This window comes from Lingula anatina, chromosome 10 (genome assembly GCF_051362555.1).
Source record: "Lingula anatina isolate TDL-2025a chromosome 10, LinAna3.0, whole genome shotgun sequence".
Classification (NCBI taxonomy): domain Eukaryota; kingdom Metazoa; phylum Brachiopoda; class Lingulata; order Lingulida; family Lingulidae; genus Lingula; species Lingula anatina.
In genome coordinates this window covers 1,593,736-1,615,634 of record NC_141776.1, presented here as the reverse complement: position 1 = coordinate 1,615,634, position 21,899 = coordinate 1,593,736, and the positions used below count along the sequence as shown (strand labels likewise).

At 35.5% G+C, this 21,899-nt stretch overlaps 2 protein-coding genes across 3 annotated transcripts in view; one reads left to right on the top strand and one right to left on the bottom strand.

The window, feature by feature from the left end:
• Positions 1–116: 116 nt before the first annotated feature.
• LOC106152987 (integral membrane protein 2B) lies at positions 117–11,788 on the bottom strand. The gene is made up of 10 exons (XM_086996892.1): positions 11,428–11,788; positions 10,000–10,176; positions 5,885–6,061; positions 5,294–5,404; positions 4,774–4,915; positions 3,982–4,017; positions 3,377–3,433; positions 2,923–2,967; positions 2,533–2,577; positions 117–2,290 (listed from the first exon to the last, which is right to left on the bottom strand). The coding sequence occupies exons 1-10, from the start codon at positions 11,506–11,508 to the stop codon at positions 2,205–2,207; spliced, it is 957 nt and encodes a 318-aa protein (XP_086853018.1). The 5' UTR covers positions 11,509–11,788; the 3' UTR covers positions 117–2,204.
• A 171-nt stretch (positions 11,789–11,959) lies between these two features.
• LOC106179461 (deoxyribodipyrimidine photo-lyase-like) overlaps positions 11,960–21,899 on the top strand; it is a 59,982-nt gene continuing 50,042 nt past the window's right edge. The window contains exons 1-10 of one of the 2 annotated variants that reach the window (XM_086996891.1): positions 11,960–12,149; positions 12,552–12,742; positions 13,192–13,365; positions 13,805–13,950; positions 14,448–14,630; positions 15,211–15,369; positions 15,742–15,940; positions 16,861–17,013; positions 17,372–17,493; positions 18,180–18,339. In XM_086996891.1, the coding sequence (XP_086853017.1) occupies positions 12,118–12,149; positions 12,552–12,742; positions 13,192–13,365; positions 13,805–13,950; positions 14,448–14,630; positions 15,211–15,369; positions 15,742–15,940; positions 16,861–17,013; positions 17,372–17,493; positions 18,180–18,339 (1,519 nt within the window). In that variant the 5' untranslated portion in view covers positions 11,960–12,117. The remainder of the gene's footprint in view (positions 12,150–12,551; positions 12,743–13,191; positions 13,366–13,804; positions 13,951–14,447; positions 14,631–15,210; positions 15,370–15,741; positions 15,941–16,860; positions 17,014–17,371; positions 17,494–18,179; positions 18,340–21,899) is intronic. The other variant, XM_086996890.1, reaches the window with a different exon arrangement.

The following is a 21,899-nucleotide window of genomic DNA, read 5'->3' as shown; positions in this document are numbered from 1 at the left end:
ATAACTATCAATTTATTGCATGAATGGTGATATACATGGCAATGGCAATGACGGCAAGCACAGCTGATAACTAATGCTCTGACACGGCATCTGTCCACAGAAAATCGACACAAATCTCACATCAGAAATCACTTTATTAGCTTGAAGAAGTTACAGAGTTGCACTGATGTTATTAACTAGAAAAATCCTGGATTATCAAAGCATACCAGTCGTAACTGGCAACAACTTGTATTTAATGTGAAGAAGAGAATCAAACAAATTGTAAAGAACATTTATGGCTTCCTGTATTATTATTAATATATATATTATTATATAATGCATTTGATATAGATATTATATGGATTTAGCTAATCAAATTTAAAACTGATTTCAGTAACTTAAACCTGGACTGAATTTTGAACCGAAAGAAAATGGTTACTTTCTTTAAGCGGTATCCAAATATTTCCACAAAGGAAATTTCTACTTTTCCCTTCTAAAATAGTTTTGAAAAATATTACATTTTTATTTTTCACATAAAAACTGCTAAATTGAGGCAATCCAAATACAACTATTTAGAACAGTTACTTGAAGTAATCAATAAATTTTCAAGTCTATGGATGTTGGAAAATTTACACTGAAATCATGACTTCAACACATATCATGAATGATACTGGAGTGAAAAAAGATCTAAAAATGTTAATATTACGTAAAGAGATAGACATTACAACAATCAAAAATCCGGGTATTAATATCATAAGTGGATTTATATACAAATTCACTGTGCAGAAGGGGCTGTTCTGATACAATTGCTATATTCTTAGGCAAGAAAACAATATCTGTCTTATATACCTGAATATTAATTTAACACTTAGAGCTTTGCTAAATTTGATGTCGAAATCATGTGATGCATATTTTGGCACCCATCATGTTCACTGCTTTTCCAAGCTCGCACTCACCTTTTAACTAGACGGCCACAGCGAGCTTTCGTACTTGCGCATTTAGAAAACACACCAGTGAGAATTGTTTAACTTACCGCCAAGATACAAACCCAGATATCAAGGTCACTGATTACTTTTAATTTACAAACCATACGTACCAAAATAATGACTTTAGACAGTATGAAAATGTCCTTAAATCAAGAGAACAATTACTGTTATTTCAAATGCTATGGCTATATAGATAAAAGACTAACAAGGTCACTGTTAAGACAATATTTAACTGTTGTTGTTCAAATTAATAAAATTTTGAATAAAAATGACAATTAAATGGCAACGCCAGACCTACAAATTCATATTTCACTGGTATACAAAGAGGGAGCGTAGATACCCTGTGCATTAGATTGAGCTGGCAAGCAGCCTTAAAATTTGAGACATCAACACTTGAACGTTGTTTTAAAAACAAGAAAAGAATGTTGTGTAGGCAAAATTATTTGATCAAGGGTTTTGTTGTATGGCCTGCTCTCCCTCTCTTACCCATGTTAAGATGGAAATATTCAGTTGTTTTGAAGAACTCAAGGCCTGATCATTTTTAGGGCAAACAACGGATCTTGCGGAGAAAAAAAAATCTGATTTTTTTTTTTTCAAAAACATGAGTGTGAACCTTGGAAATGTGAAAAGTGATCTGCTATGCCAACTATTCCAGCAAACAAAGCACTCTAAAGTATAAAATGTGAACCTTCTTAGAGAAATAATGCACTTCTATCTGAATGTTTGGAACAGCCCAACAACCTTGTGGTTTCCATAGCAATGACCCTATGACCATAGCGTCTCCATAACAACAGTTTTTCTATCCTGTAGTTTCCATAGCAATGACCCCATGGCCATAGAGTCTCCATAACGACAGTTTTTTTCTATCCTATCACAGTCAACCAGAATCAAGTGATGTAATAAAATATATAGTGACATTTACACAAAGAAGCTAGAGCTTTGATCGAATCTTAGTGGCACAAAATCGGAGAAATCATCATCAAATGTGTGCTTGGGATTATTTTGTCTCTGTATTCTTTTAACAATAATTGCAATATTCCAAGGAAAATTAAGCCTGTGCTTTTTTTTCTGTTCGAAATACATGTATCACTCCTCACCGAAAAATCATATAAAATGTTAAGGAATGACTTGAAGTTGCTGAGACCACTTCTACCTATTTTGTAGTCAGCTCTTAGAAATGTGCAAATGAGTTAGTAAATAGTTCTAGTAGAAGTACTTGATTCTAACTTCTCTTTTTGATTACTCAAATTTAAAAGTGTATTCTACCACTGCCTCCTTGCCTTCAATGACGGCCACCTTGAAGTCTTTCTTCACACTTCTCTTGTCTGAAATAGAAAGAGTATCCATCACAGAATTTTAAGTTTATGTCCTACTCCATTTTAAAAATAGTAAATCCGATATAAGCATCTGACAGAGCTATTATGTAATCTTTAAGATAAAAATTTAACTATCAACATCTTATCTTTATCACTTTGCAAACACTGTGTGCTAATAGTACTACTACTATATGTGTGTTTGAGCCTAAAATTCTGTTTTATTTTGTTGTGAAATCAATATGTGAACGTACTGCGCATTCCATGCATGTCGTGCCCATGTGGTCTTCTGTGTCCATCTGAAAGGTAGCACAACAGAGCAATTAGTTTTAACTATACAGAACAGACTACATTATGGTAATTACTCTATCTATTCAATGGGGGGAAATTGTGAATTAAGCAGATATTGTACTTTTTAAGTCACAATTTCTTAAAATGAGAACATTCCTATTGAGTGGCAACATCAAAATGGAAAATAAAGCTACTTTATTGTTCTATTCTATGCAGCAAAAGCACCACAAATGCTGTAGGTTAGCAATTTTTAAGTCACCACCAGTCCAATGTGGGTGTCACTTCTATGCCACTGCCAGTCACAGCCTTTGAAAGTGGATCTGCCAACAAGAGAGCGCAATAGCAACCCTTACCTCTGTCATGATGATGTCCTAGCCATGCTGGGCGGTGGCCGTCAGCTAGAAAAGATGAAGAAAAATATTCCAATATCCATTCATTAACAAGAAAATGATTTAATTCCAAAGCTGACAGCTCTTTTAGATGACATTAACAACAACGGAATTGGTCTATATACCAGTATGCACCTTCAAGTGTGCACCCACACAGGCATCCATTTAAAAATCATACCCCCCCACCCTCCTTTCATCAATGACATTTCTTCAATCACACATCTTGACTACTATCAACCAGGATGGCAGATTCTATAGGCAAAAATAGGAAAATCCAGAGTTAGTAAAATGACCGTCTATTTATCTAAAGAAATATCTGTAAACATCCTGTAAAAAGTCAATCTGTGGCCCTTGTACAGGGTACTTCTTGACTAGATTATATGTTCACTACAGAAGAGTGAAGTTAGTGTTAACTTACGTGCACCCAACAGGGGGCGTTTTGTAGTGGCCAGCCAAGAGGGTCTGTGTCCATCATCTACAAGAGAAACAAGTACAGATATTTTAAAACTTGATCATTATTCAATTTCACTAAGATATATTCATTTCTACTCTAAAGAGAATGACATCCTGAATAGTTGGTGCGAGTTAAGGCTCGACTGCTTGAAAAATTGACCTACAACAGAAACACTTGTCATCAACCTAATATGTTGACAACATTTCACTGATCACATGGTTCCAATTTGGCAACTTATATTTAGGTATTTGCCAAAACCTTTCTTCTTGTAATATGTAACTTTTTAAGTCATTGCAGTTCAGGCTAAAAATTTACAGTAATTTTGGTCACACTTATCTGGCATCTACAAACACACACATTTTATCAAAATAATTAATCAACAAATAACAATGGGCAAGGGCAAGTCTTCAAAAAATATTTAAATAAGCAAAAAAAAAAAAAAAAAAAAAAAAAAAAAAAAAAAAAAATCCAGTAATTATGGTGACAATTAACTGGCATACAAACACACACCCACACATTTAATTAAAATAATTAATCAACAAATAAAAACTGCTCAAACAGCATCTTACCTCCTCCCAACAGGGGGTGATGTGTCTGGGTCTCACCTGTAATATAATACAAAGTTATTACAGCAACACGTTAACTGCACTTTGGAAGTGAAGTACTGATAAGAACTAGACATTGCAAGAAATCTCTTCTCCTTATCAGTGTTACAGAGATGGCAGTAACAGGCGCTAAATGGAGTGTTATGCCAATGGTATATCACACAGTAAAATAAGAGTAGTATTTGCCCAAAAGTTTCTGCCTATTGGCTCTTTGATATACACCAGGCTTTCAGAATATACTTGGTATATCTCAGGGTAAAATAACTGTAGCCGGTGCCCAAAAAGTTTCTCCCTATTGGCTCTTTGCTAGGCTTTGAGAATACAATGTGGCCTTAAACAGACATAGTTGCCAGTAAATGAATACATAAACAACTTCTTATTGGCTTAGCTCCAATTTTTGCCTGCATTTGGCACTGGCCAGCGTTAACATTGCAGACTAATAGAGTTTTTAATCACTTCTTACATTTTTTTCTTCTCTCCTTTAAGGGAAATTAGTCTCAGTATGGTATTTGACGATACTGAGGGGAGCAGGGTCTTGTATCCAATAATATAATACAAGTAAATATTCTTTAAACACTTAACAATGATGTTCTTTAAAATAAAGATTAACTGAGTAAATAAATAAAAGAATTTGACCTACGAAATCATACTTTTTCCAAATGCTTACCACCCTCTGTTCATTTTACAAACTGAACTCGCCTCCAGAGCACAGTTCAACTAGGAAAGAAACTATATTTACTACATCACCCGTCTTACCAGAAGCCACAAGGCGGTATGTGTCATAAGAGAAGCACTGGTTCTGTATGTACCAGCCAAGGCGACTGAGGTCCTCCAGTTTGGGGTACTGGACCTGGTACTCACGGCGGATCTTGCGCACATTGGGGGTATAGGCACCATTCTACAGGTAGAAAAAGATACATTGGATAAACTCCAATATCTGTCTTAGTGAAATGATCAAAAGTGTTCTTTTTTCTCCTTTTTTGAATACTGCTCCTTTAATGCCACAGTCCATGAATTAAAATATTGTCTATTTGTTTTAATACATACATACATACATACATACATACATACATACATACACAGCCATCATCATTATTCTTTTACACTACACTGGTAATCATATATGGTGAAAAATTTTCAAATTTTTCAAAGAAATTGGCCATTTGGAATGACAGTTATGAAAAATTTGCTGGACTTCCAGACTATTTGTAAAACTGACTGTAATTTCAAAATGGCAACTCTTGAAATTGTTTCTGGTTTCTAGCTTCACACTCACCATGTACTTCAGCATGAGATCCAGGAAGTCACTTGGTGGGGACACCACACTGCGATCCAGGGGAAGAACGAAACAACGCTCTTCATTTACATCAACAATGGCTGTCAGATTCTGCAAGACAAAAAAATGGGTCATTTTCACTACAATAAATTAATTTTTATTTAGATTGTTGAAAACAGGATTTTCAGGCTGAAAATCCAAGTCATCAGCCATTAAAAACAGATATTTTCAGTCATCAAGAAAAGACTTTGAAAGAAAGTTGTTTTAATTCAATAGATTGAAAAACATGAGTTATCATTTAATTTAAGGAACACACAACAGTCAAGGGCAACATATATTCAAAAGTGAAAAAAAAAAAAAAACTTGAATTTCTTCCCTGATAGATTTTTTTTAATTCCATGTTTCTTTACAAAGCAGGAAGCATTAGTCAGCAGTTTTTCTTGCTTGTTTGTTGGCACTTTTTTTTAAACGTCCGTCTTTATCGAAACAACTTATCCAAGCATGGCATGACTTTGCCATGTTTTCACTGTAGGAATAAGACGGTAACAAATTAAGTAACAAAGAAATTATTGAAAAAAAAAAAAAACCTACCACTTCAAAATCGTGTAAGACAATCACATCCTCGACGCCTCCAATCTGAGGCACCTGAATCTTCTCCGTCTGCTTGTCAAGGTCAATGTCAACCTTCTCCTTCAGGAACTGCGGCTTACCGTTCTTGGGCTGCAGGTCGTCATCGTACATGCCCACACCACACCATCCAACATAGCGCTGGAAAAGAAAAGAAAAAAAAAATTACATACGGCATTATGACAAGTGCTTAGTTATACTGCTATTACCTGGGCTGCTATGCATCAGATGTTATCTAAGGTAGAAATCAATACCAGTACCACATCACGTATTAACCAGTATATTGAGCACAAAGCACATAAAGATCTTCAGTTTTTGTTGTTTTTTTTGTTGTTGTTTTTTTTTTTTTGTTCTGTTTTGTTCACAATGGTTAGCGTGAAAGGTTAAAGCTATGTGGTTGTTGAGAGGATATATACTGTGTGTGTGTGTGTGCGTGTGTGTGTGTGTGTGTGTGTGTGTCTGGGGTAGCGCTAGCAATTTTTTACGCTTAGCCAAATCACCACCACTGGTTATCCAAATGACTTTAATTTGACTAAAATTAACCCTTTTTGTTTAGCCAATTTAAGTCAGTTTTAGCATTTGACTAAATTGGTGAGTGTTAGCGCTACCCCAGTGTGTGTGTTGTCATTGTGATTTACTGAACTGCCCTATGTTAATTCCACCTTTTTCATTTACTACTATTCAGAAGACTTCATTATATTACTATCTGGATACATTTTGCACTAGCATATGAGATGGAGACATTTCTTAGCCTTGAAACCAACATTTGTCAACAGTCACATCATAAACATGCAAACACAAACTCTCACTGCAGACTGATTTGGCAAAAACCTTGGAGATACTGAAGGTCTGCCAGACAAGAATCATACAGGTCCTCCCAATTGAATTCTGTGCTGGTCTAACAAAGTTAGTCCATGTTTCCATGTGGTTTATTATTATAATGATTTATTGTATTTTCACTAAAGCTTTGCCATTTTAAAGGATCTGCAACATCAAAAATCTTGCAGGTCTATAACATTTCAAACAGTCATGACCTGTGAGGCAGGCAGTTTCACAATGTCTGCACACTTGCTTGCAATAATATTTACAGTATATAAACAGTATTTTTACATTGCACTCTAACTGTATGACATTTTCCTACCAGGCAAGTCTCTGCAGGTATATACCTATAACTGCAGAATAATTGATTTTCAATACAATAACAGGCACCTCCAGCTTCATATTGTATGTAACTCATCATCTGTTGAAACTAAGCATTACCATGGACACTGGTGTACTAGTACGGTAATGGCTTGATCATTTCAACTGGGAAAAATTCTCATTTTTTTTCAGATACATAATTTTGGAATCATTACAAATAAATTTGTGTGTAGCATTTTGGTGCTTTTATTGTACATAACAAAACAATTAGGTAGTCTGCTTTTCAATTTTGTTACTACCACTCAATAGGAATGATCTAATTTTAAGAATTTCTTAGTTGAAAAATTAGTTGTATCTGTTAAATTCACAACTTTCCTCACTGAAATGATCCAGCAAAGAGGAGGGGTCGACACAGGGAAAAGAGCGTCAATTCATCAGCTACTATTAGTTGAATGTTTCTACATAAACAAGGCAGCAAAGCTGTCAAATGTACAGACAAAAAAACAGAAAATAAAGATGCAAATAAGTGAAAAATTAAATTTTCACAAAAAACTGTTAAATTGCCAGAAAAATTTACCAAACAGACTGCGTTGCCTATTGAAGCTGTATGTTAGACCCATGTTTCCTTCCTGTAAGTTTGAGAACAGTAAGTGACATGATTTCCCTTAAATGGTCATCATAGGAGCAGTGCACAAAATAGGGGTTTCTTCAAATTTTGATGCAACATTACATAATGTTTAACAGCATAATGACAATCAAATGTTATTAATAAAATATTAGTAACATGGACATTCAGAAAATGTGACAAGCAAAAGTCTTCAGGATCATGGAACTTTAAAGTCACACCTTGAAAATGCCAATATGTGAAAAATTTAATTTTCACAAAAAAACTGTTAAACTGCCAAAAAAAAAAAAAAAAATACCAAACAGACTGCATTGCCTACTGAAGCTGTATTTTAGTCCCATGTTTCTTTCCTGTAAGTTTGAGAACAGTAAGTGACATGATTTTCCTTACATGGTCATCATGGAAGCAGTGCCCAAAATAGGGGTTTCTTCAAATTTTGATGCAATATTACATAATGTTTAACAGCTAAATGACATCAATTTTTAATTATAAAATATTTGTATCACAGATATTCAGAAAATGTGACTAGCAAAGGTCTTCAGGCCCATGGAACTTCAAAGTCACACCTTGAAAATGCCAAAATGTAAACAAGACAGCACTGTTCTGAAATGGGTTTATTTCCATTTTTAACACTTTTTTAACATAAAACAAAATAAACATTTTACTGCCATTTTTATATGACCAACTAAGAAAATTGATGAGATGGGAAAAGTATCAATAGAACAGTGTTAAATGTCCAATTTCCTCCATTCTGAGATTCTGAACATAGTGGATGATTGAATCTGACAAACTGCAATGATATGAGTTTATTTCCATTTTTGACACTTTATTACACAATACATGATAACAAGTTTACCATGTTTTTTACATAATCAACTAACAATGTTGTAAAGATGCAGGAAATATCAAACAAACACTTTTAGGCATCTTATTAGTTAAATAATGAGACTGTTAACATGCCTAATAATTGAATCTGAGGAAATGTGAAAAAACAGTATAACTTCCAAAATAATGGCCCGATTATGCTGATTTTTGAACTCAACCTGCGTTTTAGTAAGATTGACCACTCCTGTGAGTATAATTACAATTGGCCAATCCGTTTTCCTTATATTGTGTTATCAGTGTTGCATTTATATTGAAAATAGTGAAAAAACAGCATAAATTCCCTAAAAATGGCCCAATCATGCTGATTTTCGAACTTGACCTGCGTATTATGAATATTCATCAGTTCTGTAAGTTTCAAGTCAAAAGGTAAAATGGTTTTCCACTTATCGTGTTATCGGTGCTGCATATATGCTGAAAAAAGTGAAAAAACAGCATAAATTCCCTAAAAGTGACCCGATCATGCTGATTTTCGAACTTGACCTGCGTATTATGAATATTCATCAGTTCTGTAAGTTTCAAGTCAAAAGGTAAAATGGTTTTCCACTTATCGTGTTATCGGTGCTGCATATATGCTGAAAAAAGTGAAAAAACAGCATAAATTCCCTAAAAGTGACCCGATCATGCTGATTTTCGAACTTGACCTGCGTATTATGAATATTCATCAGTTCTGTAAGTTTCAAGTCAAAAGGTAAAATGGTTTTCCACTTATCGTGTTATCGGTGCTGCATATATGCTGAAAAAAGTGAAAAAACAGCATAAATTCCCTAAAAGTGACCCGATCATGCTGATTTTCGAACTTGACCTGCGTATTATGAATATTCATCAGTTCTGTAAGTTTCAAGTCAAAAGGTAAAATGGTTTTCCACTTATCGTGTTATCGGTGCTGCATATATGCTGAAAAAAGTGAAAAAACAGCATAAATTCCCTAAAAGTGACCTGATCATGCTGATTTTCGAACTTGACCTGCGTATTATGAATATTCATCAGTTCTGCAAGTTTCAAGTCAAAAGGTAAAATGGTTTTCCACTTATTGTGTTATCGGTAAAAGTGCACGGCGACGGCGACGGCGACGACGGCGACGACGACGGCGACGGCGACGACAGACGCAGATGATGGCTATATGTACAGACACATCTGTGTCTGTACATAAAAAGGACTTCCAAAGGGTGCATGTAATTTTATTACACATTCACATTATGAAATTGTGCCACATCACCTTTCCAGGACAAACATGAATTTTTTTCTGCCATATCTGTCCAGGTCGTGGTGATCATTTTATACCCACTCACCCCCCCCCCCCCCCCCCCCCCCCCCACATACACATATATCTGCCAATTAATTACTTTCACTCTTAAAAATAAGGGAAGACACAGTATCATATTTTCACTTGATTAAACCAAAAATTAACCAACACATTTTTTGTACTTACATTTTTGTGTGTGATGTGTTTGTACAGGAAAATCCCGCCAAGGATGCCGCCTGCCAGCACTATCAGCGCGGTGACACACACGCAGAGGTTAAGACAACAATTATTCTTTCTACGCCGATTAGAGGTAACGACAGGAACTGGGAGGCCTTTGCCTTCTGGTTTTCCTTTTTCTGTAGGCTAAAATAATAACAGATAAATAAATTTGTTAATAAAAATATCTTTTTGGCATCATTTTTTTTTTTTTTTTTTTGTAAGTAACCTGGCAATCGAACTCGAGTCATCAGCGGAAATCACCCAGTTTCCTTTAGCTGATTAACATATTTCAAACACTTTCATAAATTCAAACAAATTAAGATTTATGAAGTTTTGCAGGTGGAGCCAAAATTGCATTATGAAATTTTTTATGGTACACTGGCACTGGGTTCAGGGATAAAGTTTAAAAAAATTTACATCTGATATAGATACGCTTGTAGAGCTTTAAGTAACTCTGAACATCTGTTGTAATAGGATTAAAAACCTGTGTATATGAACAGATGAGACTTTTCTTTTTTTCCTTTTTATTTAATTCTTTTTTTTTTATGTAGCCCAATCTTGTACTGTATGCCACTTGTATTTGAAGCATGGAAGCACTTCATTATTATTATTTTATTATTTTTTTAATAACAGAGATGTAGACTGGTGAGCTTTATGAATTTTTTGACATTTTTTCTACAATTTAAGAAATTTTTTCTACAATTTACACTGTTATTATAAACAGGGATACGGCTGAAATTTTCACAACATTTAACATTAATTGTTATACATATTGCCTTTATGAAAATTTATGAAACACCTTATTCCATTTTTTTATTGCTATTCTGTCATAAAATATAATAACCCTTCTGGAAAAAGCAAAACCGAATTCTGTTTTTAACATACCAAAAACGAAACCAGGAAGGAAAATAAGGTTGAAAAGCTGCCAGCCTCCCCTTTACTAGTAACTCTGACTCAGCAAAACAAATACCAGAAGTATACAATTAATGTCGTTTTTCTTACATAAAGCAAAAGCTATTTGAAGGACAATTCAATTGTCTGCGTTTTTTTTTTTTTTTTTTTTTTTTTTTTTTTTTTTTTTTTTTTTTACAGTATTTTTGCATTCAGATCGATTTTAAACGGATACTAGCATGGAATCTTCAGTTAGCAGAACTATATTTATTCAGACACTTATATATCAATTGATGACCCAACTTCAGTAAGGACTAACAAAGCAAAATAACCACAAATTTAAGCAACCAAAAGGAAATGATATGTTATATTTTATTTCAACTGCATATATCACGATGTCAAAAAAATTACATAAGGTTTAAAAATCACAAAATGTCCTCTTCCGCAATCGCATTTGTTTACATTTTGTCAAAACGACGTAAATCTAGATTTATTGCCACTCACCAATGTGTCCAGGGAGACCTCAGTCATCGGCTGAGTATCATCTGGCTTCTTCTCGCCAGGAACCGTCTTGTAGATGGTCATTTTGAAAGCTTACGATCTCTTTCCCAAAGGTCAAAATTTTCGTTCCCTAAGACTTATTTTCGATACCGTGGTTTCTCCTTTTGATTAACTCAAACGCGCGACTAGATATATGTACAGCTTTTGGGATGACAAGACCCTCTATATCGAGTTATATGCATTTAAATATCAATTGTTTTGCTGACGTGTCAAGAGGAAAACTGTGTTATTTGCGGATCTTGGTTTTATCCAGTAAGATATCAATTTTTCTTCCGTGTTTAGTTACAATAAATCGCGACATTTTGACACCGCCTAAATAGAAGCTTTACCAATGGAACTGTCGTAAACGAAGACTCAGAATACGGATGTTTGATTTACACACAGCACTTATTTCCCTTAATAATACAAACTCTGATTTTATTTGATCAATTTTATAGATTTTTATTAAATGTTTTATAATTATTAACGGAAAATTCACAAAGACAAATATATTATGTAGCTTCGATCCACTTTGAAATCCATACTTTTGATAAAGCAAGAATAAACCAATAAGCGCGCAGTAAACACAAGAGAGGGAAGTTACGAGCCAAAGTTATGTAAACAAGTAGTGTCACGTTGTGGGAACAAAACTGAATGTGTATGCTTTTTTCCCTTAGGAATTATTGGTAAGTGGATCTCTCTCTCTCTCTCTCACTCTCTCTCTCTCTCTCTCTCTCTCTCTCTCTCTCTCTCAGAAACACACACACTGTCAGCACCCAATTTATTGCATTATTTTTTTTTATCTTGTAGGCAGTTAGTAGATAAATATATCTTACACTTTATTGGGATAATCTAGTAGTTGATGATGAACACCTGAATTTATACATATAAAGAGTACTATTAGATATCTAGCTAGTCAGTAGAATGATTTTTGGCTGAAATAATTAGAATGAAGCACAAACAGTGCACAGCTTGCAAACACTAAGAGCTGAATTGGAATTTATTAATGCCTTAAAAAGCATACTGCAGAATATTCAAGAAAACAGTGTATAATTAGTTATTGAATGATCCTCTTTTCATCATTGCAGTGCATTTCAACTAAAGTTTTATGTCAGAACAAGGCACATACATTTAGCATCAATAATGTCTGGCAAAGAAAACACGAGGAAACGTAAAGGAAATGAGGAAGGACCTGTCAGCAAAAAAATGAAAGTGAAAGTGGAAGATGACGCCGAGGCTGGACCGAGTTCTCAGAACTCGGCTGGTGTGAAGTTTACTGGTATGTATGGTTGAGATAGGGCTCTAAGACTGGGTTCCCATACATAGATCGATCCATCTGGATCGACCTAACTCCCTGGGGAGTCTTACTAAATTATCAACTAAACGGCTTAAATATCTGTCACGCCTACCAAAACAGCTAGGGGTAAAGGTAACTACCCCCTAACAGCTTTACAAGGTGGAGGGGGAGGGGTGGAGAGAGTGAAAGAGGGCTCGCAGACTTCACTCTGTCATGGAGGCCAACTGAATGATGGCATCAATTTTCTACAAAAAATTTTGCAGAAGAGAAAAATGTACAAAATAAACAGAGACATATTTTGTAAATATATATATAATGAAATTTTTATCCCAGCTCTCCACCCTCCCCCATTTCCACCACTTTCTAGTCAATTTCTACTGCTCAAATGTTACATGTCAGGCAACTAAAATCATTTCTTGTTCTGCTTTAAGATACATCCAAGGACTTTCTAGAACTGATAAACCATGCACGTGAAGCCAAGGCGCAGTCTGTGTCTGCTTTCAAGTTTAACAAGAAGAGGGTCCGGATGCTGTCCACAGCCAAAGAGTTCCCAGAGGAGTGTGACGGAGTTATTTACTGGATGTCACGTGATCAAAGAGTTCAAGGTACTAGCATATAGGGGAATCTATTTAAACTGTAAACAGTAATATAAATAGTAGTGTAATAATCAAATATTAAAGGTTAAACCTGCAACTATCGTTTTAAGTTTAAAACAAGGGTCTGAATCCTTCTCTTTGTTTGCTACTGTGTTAAAACATTAGTTAAATCACTTTTTTCATGCCTAAATTGACCACAAATCAATGCATATAAATACCTTACTCAGATATTCAATTAAACCTATGTAATGTGTGAGATAATACTCTGACACTGATAAAAGCTAATCGAGCATCAGCGTGAGGTTTTAAGGCATACATGTGTATATTGCAACAGGGTGGCACTGATGCAGTATTTGACATACACACTGAGAGAAAAAGCTCAAATTTCACACTCCTTAAAGCAAATGAAGTGTATAACACCATGGTCACATAACATCTCTATATTCAGATAACTGGGCCATGCTGTATGCCCAGAGACTGGCCCTGAAGATGGAGGTGCCTCTCCATGTGGTGTTCTGCCTTGTTCCCAAGTTTCTGGAGGCCACCATGAGACAATATGGCTTCATGTTAAAGGGACTGCAAGAAGTGGAACAGGTAAGTTGTTTTCTGTCTTGTTCCCAGGTTTCTGGAGGCCACTATAAGATAATATGGGTTCATGTTAAAGGGACTGCAAGAAGTGGAACAGGTAAGTTGTCTTTTAAAAGTTAAAAATTTGAAAAATTAGGTGTACAAGTGAACTATTTTCAAATTTAAAGATTTTAAATTTGTATTTTGATATTGTCAATATTCGGCTTATGCTGTAGCCTGTTGCGGATTATAAAAGACCTTAAACATGTGCATTACTGCCATTAGGTTTAAAGTTATAAAAACAGTGAGAATTGGAATGACTCTGATGGTAGAAAATAGTGCTTTGGATTGCTGGTAGAAAATTTTAACATTGATTATAAATTAGATTTAAGGATGTAGAGATATGATTTCAACCCTGCTCCAAGAAATTGTTTGGTTTTCTTTTATGAAATATCCTCAAGACAACAATTCATAGTTTAAAGGAAATAACAGTGATTTTTTTTTTATTCCGCTATTGTTTTCAGGAGTGTGGTAGACTCGGCATCACCTTCCACTTGTTGACTGGTTATGCCAAGGAAGTCCTGCCAGATTTTGTGAAATGTAACAATATTGGAGGCGTGGTGACGGACTTTTCTCCACTCAGAGTTCCAAAGCAATGGGTGAAGGACGTGACTGAGAACTTGCCTAAAAATATCCCTCTCTGTCAGGTAGGTGAATTTATTCTTCTTCTTCTTATTATTAGTTAGTTAGTTAGTTAGTAGTAGTAGTAGTAGTAGTAGCAGTAGTAGTAGTAGTAGTAGTAGTAGTAGTAGCAGTAGCAGTATGAGCATTATTATTATTATTATTATTATTATTGTATTTTAGAGTTGCTTTTCACTCTTAATGACATAGAGTTAACTTATTTGAGAGTGGTGGCTGGTTGAAAAACTCCATGTTAAAGTACATTCCTTTTTTGTCTTCAGAGAGCTAGAAAAAATGATTGCTATTTTAACTGAATCTAAGTTTCCCCTAACATTTTTAATTAAATATTTATATTGTTTTTGTCCTTAGTCTGAGCTCTTGAAGTGTTCTCTTGTTTTGACATAAAATGACATTTTACCAGTAAACAGTTAGGAATTTGACAGTCTGGTGTTTTAAGATGACTTTCCCAATAAATTCTGTTTCTCTGTTCTCCAAGGTGGATGCCCATAACATTGTTCCCTGTTTTACCAGTAAACAGTTAGGAATTTGACAGTCTAGTGTTTTAAGATGACTTTCCCAATAAATTCTGTTTCTCTGTTCTCCCAGGTGGATGCCCATAACATCGTGCCCTGTTGGGAAGCCTCTGATAAGAGAGAGTATGGTGCCAGAACAATCAGAAATAAAATACAGAGTAAACTGCCGGAGTACCTCACAGAGTTCCCTCCTGTCATACGGCACCCTTACGCTGCCAAGACCAAGGCTGAGGTAAGGCGTTTTCAAAAATTAGGTTTACAAGGTATGCCTGGTTTATGTAGATCTGTTAATTCTGGAATAAGCTCACCTCCCTGAGGAGCACAAAATCATGGCAGTAGCAAATGTGGTCATACTTATCATTCCTAGAGAGCATCCTCTATAATAATATATGCTGAGTGTATAGTTATCATTCACATTATCTGTCCTCTGTAATGTTATTACATGCTGAGTGCATAGGAAGGACAAAGTAGGTATTATTTTTATATTGAGGTGAGCACCCTGCAGGGCACCCTGGCAGTTAGACCATATGGTCAAGAGTTCCAGTGAAAATTTTCTAATAGATACTTAAGTAAAATGTATATGAATTCATTAATGATATTTCAGCCAGTTGACTGGTCGGCTGCCAAGGCATCGCTACAGATTGACCGGACGGTGACGGAGGTGAAGTGGGCGTCGCCGGGAACCACAGCAGGGCTGAGAACGCTGGAGACATTCTGCAAGGAGCGCCTGAAGTTCTTCAACGCGGACAGAAACAACCCCAATAAAAACGCCTGCAGTAATCTCTCCCCCTGGATTCACTTTGGTACGCAGGTGTTACAGGGTTCTTGTATGTTCATTGTTCAAATGTAGAAAAATGAAAGGATCTTAAATTTTTAGATTTATGATTTTATTCCGTGCTTATAGTATGTTCCCCTCTACCTAGAAGCCATTCATTTAAGCTTGTTGTTCAGGTAAGAGTGGCACACTGTACGAGAAGGCTAGAGACAAAAAATTCAAAAAACTCCATGATTGCCCATGTCATTCAATATGCTCTTGGCAAAACAAATTTCTATGCTAATACAATATAAATCTGTTATGACTTTATTTCATATTTATATATTTATCAGAAGAGTGCAATGCCTCCTATTACCAGGTTATAGTATATATTTATATAGAAGTATAGTAAAATAAAATGTTTATCAGAGAAGAAATTCCTCAGCTGTGTTATGTTATAAGAATATATTTTCTTCAGTCAACAGCTAAGACAATAGGTGTGTGTGTGTGTGTGTGTGTGTGGGGGGGGGGGAGTATATCTTCCAAGCAGTGGCTATTCACCTGGATAGCCTCTTTCCCTGATGGGGATGATCTGTTAGACATCGAAATATTTGAGTTAAAAACTATATCAATATATATTGGGGGGGGGGGGGGGCAGCATATCTTCCAAGCAGTGGCTATTCACCTGGATAGCCTCTTTCCCTGATGAAGATGATCTGTTAGACATCGAAATATTTGAGTTAAAAACTATATCAGTATATATTGGGGGGGGGGGGGGGGGGGGAGGGGGGGGCAGCATATCTTCCAAGCAGTGGCTATTCACCTGGATAGCCTCTTTCCCTGATGAAGATGATCTGTTAGACATCGAAATATTTGAGTTAAAAACTATATCAATATATATTATCTGTTGACTGAAGAAAAAAAAGTTCTAATCAGTATATTTATCAGTTTTAATATTCCTCTAACCAGGCCAGGTGTCAGCCCAGAGGTGTGCCCTGGTAGTCAAACAGTTCAAGTCCAAGTTCAAAGAGGGAGGAGATGCTTTCCTGGAGGAATCCATCATAAGGAGAGAATTGTCGGATAATTTTTGTTACTATGTGGAGAACTATGACTCCATAGAGTGTGAGTAAATGGGCCATTTTTGAACTCCGCAGGGATGAATTTATTGTAGATTTGTCAAAAATTGAATAATGTTATTTTTTCAGATGTGTTTGAAAGTAAGCATGGTTGATCCATTTTTCTGAGTTCTGAATTTATATTTTTTTGAAAAGTTTATAATTTTTGACTACATTAGTGAAATTAATCAGTCTGTGTATCCATTGCAAAAATGACCCAGAATCTTGACGCTAAAAAACACAAAAACTGGGTGATAGTTCTCAACTTTTGGTATGTTAAGGAATAGTGGAAGATTTAAAAAGATTTTATTTCAAAAATAAATAGTATAATGTTCGTTGCATGCCCTTGATTTTAATGCCATCAGGTGCATATGTCTGGGCCAAGGAGACGTTACGAAAACATGCCAGTGACAAGCGCGAGTACGTTTACACATGTAAACAGTTGGAGGAAGGGAAAACACATGACGATCTCTGGAATGCAGCACAGGTATAACTAGGTCACCCGGAAATATATTTTAAATTTCCCTTCATTTTGTTGATTCTGAAATTGTGCATGTTATGAAGATTACGTCTATAGATTTTTCATGGCATGCATGGGGGGGGGGGGGGGGGGGGACTTCCCTTTTAACCACCTGCTTCCTGAACAAATGATTAACATGGTTTAAACTTGTGTGTGTGTGTTGGGGGTGGAGTGGGAGGGGGGGGGGTTGCTGGAGGAAGGGGTTGATTTCTCCCCTTAGGCCATGCATAAATATAAAAATAAAATAAATCACATCTTAAACAGATTTACTTGTTTAAATATTTTGGTCACACTCAACTGCATACAAAGCAGGTGTATTTTTGCCTGGTGTGTGGTCACTGTGCTGAATATTACATAATATGCAGCTTGCAGAGCAAGCTATTATGATTCATTCAATGTGTTGTCTTATAATAAGCTATAATAAGTCAATTATTTTAATGAAAATTTTAGTTAACTAATGTTTTCTCCATTGTGAATCAAGTGTGATTCATTTTGGCATTTCAGATATTTAATATATAAATGTGGCAGTTCTATGGAAAAACTGTACAAATTCACTTAATGACGTCATTTTTCAAAAAATCTTTAATCATTTCAAGATGCTTTGTCACTATTATACTGCAAAAATAATAGTGAACCCCTCTTAATTTTCCCAGCTTCAAATGGTAAAAGAGGGCAAGATGCATGGATTCCTCAGAATGTACTGGGCAAAGAAAATCCTGGAGTGGACCAGCAGTCCTGAGGAGGCTTTGAAAATTAGTATTTATCTCAATGATAGGTATGAGCTGGACGGAAGGGATCCTAATGGATATGTAGGTAAGTTTAATTAGTACAAATGTGTATGTGTGTACGTGTGATTGTGTGTATGTATGTATGTGTGTGTGTGTGTGTTTGTGTGCATTTCCAATTCGTTTTTGCATGTGTACCATTTCTCTCTTAATGAGCAATGCAAATACATGCGTTATTTCTTATACATTGTGCCTCCATTGCCTTTGACATGGCTAGATAAACTAATGATGTATTAAAAGAGTACATTTGGCAGAGATATTGGTCCTAAGGGGAAGTTTTTCCTTTTATATGTAACACCACAAATGTTGATTCTGAGTCACATATTCAGTTCTGATTGACTTTTAACATAATGATTTTTTTATGTTTATTTTGATTAATATGTTAAAACATTAACAAACACTTGAGAGTAGTTAAAAGAAATACACCCTTGGATTTTTTGACAGTGATTAACATGAAGCAAACAGGGGAGAGTAATTTTAAGAAATACCCAACAACACTTTTGTTTTACTTTAAGAATTTATTATTAGTTTTATTACATCGCAATGTTAACAGTTGTCTAGTGCAACACTACCATAGTTCAGACCACTTATACTAGTAGATAATAACAGTACAATGAGGCTATAATAACTCATCATTAATGGCAATTTAACTTCCTACATCTAGTTACATCACATTATATACTGTATAATGGATTTCTCTCTTTATCACTCTCCAACTGACAGTAATAGAAAAATATCTTTTTAAAATATTCTGGAATACGCACTGTGAACAAATTAAAACATGTAACATGGGTTTTTGATATTTCCATGAATACATGCATAATAATTTGTCTCTTAATAATACCACAACCAGTTGTATTTGAGACATTATGATGACTATCCTTCAATATACACATCATAAAGACACCGTTATATGAATTATCTGATATACAATATATAAGATAATGGATTTCAAGTTGCAGCAAAGAGTTCTAAAGTCAGTTAACCCAAATGATGGGAAATAGCGATATAGTCCTTCACTATTTCAGTTCTTTGACAGAACGTGCTGCTAAAACTATGTAAAACTTCGTTGAAATCCAGAGTTCACTTATATGACAAACAATGCCTTTATGCTTTGAAAAAAAAACAAGTTTACATTTTACACTAGTTACTACATAGTCCTCCGCTGTATTCGACATATAAAAGTGTACGTATGCCAAGGCGCAGCCCAGATAAAATGTGTGCTTTTGTATGTCGTGTACAGTGGACAACCAGTAGTTGTATCTGACTTATCCCATGACTGGCACTTTGAACAAAAGGTTGAAAGCACAGAAGCTTATGAAAATACAGGTGAGCAAGTAATTGAAATACACATGCAATACATATTATCATCTTGTTCAAAGCACCAACTGTGGGAGAAATGATATATTTCTATGCTTTGAATAGTAAAATATTCATCAAATGCTACCCTAATTATTTCTGTACAGCTATTTGCTCTAAAATATATTGATATTCAGGAATGGAAAGTCATCAAAGCACTTGATCAATGTAACAAATTGTTCCCACCCCTTTGTTATTTTGATGAGACATGGTTTAAAATGGCAGTCTGATACAATTTTCCTTATCTTTCAGTAAAAAAAAAGGAATTACTCTTTCTTACACCCACAAACAAATGCACACACTCATACACATATTTACATATAATCAAGCTGGTATTGTACAGGTTCAGGGCTGTTAAACTGTTGAAAGCAGACATGAACATGTATACACATAACAAGGTATATGTATCTTAGCATAACTTCAGCTCAGTTATATGTTGATGTAACAGGTCATTTAAGGGATTTTCCCAGATGATTTCCATCAGATACATATTTTCTTTAACTGAATGTTTGTATATACATTATGCTTAAATATTTGATTCCTGCTTGGGTCCCTATTGTTTTTCATATATACATCATTCCAAATTCCACGTCGAGTTTAGGGTGAGGGTGGATAAAAGTACACGATTCTGTCAATGACAATGTTCCAGTTAATTTTTTCGAAATACTCAATTGCTTCTGCAAATTGACCCATCTGTATAAGAACGGCACCAATCTTTTTACATGTATCTATTGTACTGGGGTGAGTCAGACCAAGTAACTCTTCTTGAACTGATACACATTTCTTCAAATAAAGAACTCCATCTCTGTACAACCTCACAGCTACAAACGTTTTCCCAATAACTAGGTAACATGAAGCCGTTTTTTCATGCTTGACACCACAATGTGTTTCATATGTATCAAGTGCCTTCTTCATATATTTAAGAGACTCTGCATTCTCACCCATGTCAAGTAGTAAAATACTAAGGTTGAAGTATAACTGAGTAGTTTTAGTGTGTTTGGTGCCAAGCACCTCTTCAAGTACTTTAAGACCTTTCTTTTGATATGTCAATGCATCATCATACTTACCCATGTCATGTAGCACAATACCAATATTGCTGTGTGAACCAGCAGTTTCAGTGTGATTGGTGCCTAGCAGCTGTTCTTGAATTGCAAGACCTTTCATGTGATATGTCAATGCATCATCATACTTACCCATGCTACGTAGTACAAGACCAATACTATTGTATGAGCCAGCAGTTTTAGTGTGATTGTTGCCTAGCAGCTGTTCTTGAATTGCAAGACATTTCATATGATATGTCAATGCCTCATCATACTTACCCATGCTATGAAGCAGGACACCAATTCTGCCGTATAAGGCTGCAGTACGAGGGTGATTGGTACCTAGCAGCTGTTCTTGAATTGCAAGACCTTTCATGTGATATGTCAGAGCATCATTAAACTTGCCCATTTTACGTAGCAGAGCACCATAGTTGGTGTATGAGTCAGCAGTTTTAGGGTGATTGGTACCTAGTACCTTTTCATGTATTTCAAGACCTTTCATTTGATATGTTAATGCATCATCATACTTACCTATGTAACATAGTACACTAGCAATATTGCCGTATGAGTCAGCAGTTTTAGGGTGGTTGGTACCTAGCAACTTTTCATGTATTTCAAGACCTTTCATGTGATATGTCAATGCATCATCATACTTACCCATGGCATGTAGCACAAGACCAATATTGCTGTATGAGTCAGCAGTTTCAGGGTGGTTGGTACCTAGCACATTTTCTTGTATTTCAAGACCTTTCTTTTGATATGTTAATGCATCATTAAACTTACCCATGGCATATAGCACAAGACCAATATTGCTGTATGAGCCAGCAGTTTCAGTGTGATTGGTGCCCAGCAGCAGTTCTTGAATTGCAAGACCTTTCCAGTAATATGTCAATGCATCATCATACTTTCCCATGTCATGTAGCAGATTTCCATAGTTGCTGTATGGTAAAGCAGTACAAGGGTGGTTGGTACCGAGCACCTTTTCTTGTATTTCAAGACCTTTATTTTGATATGTTAATGCGTCATTAAACTTACCCATCTCATGTAGCACAAGACCAATATTGCTGTATGTTCCAGCGGTTTGAGTGTGCTGGGTGCCAAGCAGCTTTTTACATATTTCAAAACTTTTCTTGTGGTATTCCAATGCAGCGTCATACTTACCCATCACAAACAAAACTGTCCCAATACT

Bases quoted from the DNA above. Each gene is read 5' to 3' on its own strand.
- LOC106152987 (XM_086996892.1), bottom strand. From the start codon at position 11,508: ATGACCATCTACAAGACGGTTCCTGGCGAGAAGAAGCCAGATGATACT. The intron at 10,177-11,427 runs GTGAGTGGCAAT...TTATTATTTTAG, and splicing joins AGGTCTCCCTGGACACATTG to CCTACAGAAAAAGGAAAACC. The intron at 4,018-4,773 runs GTAAGACGGGTG...ATTATATTACAG, and splicing joins ATACCGCCTTGTGGCTTCTG to GTGAGACCCAGACACATCAC.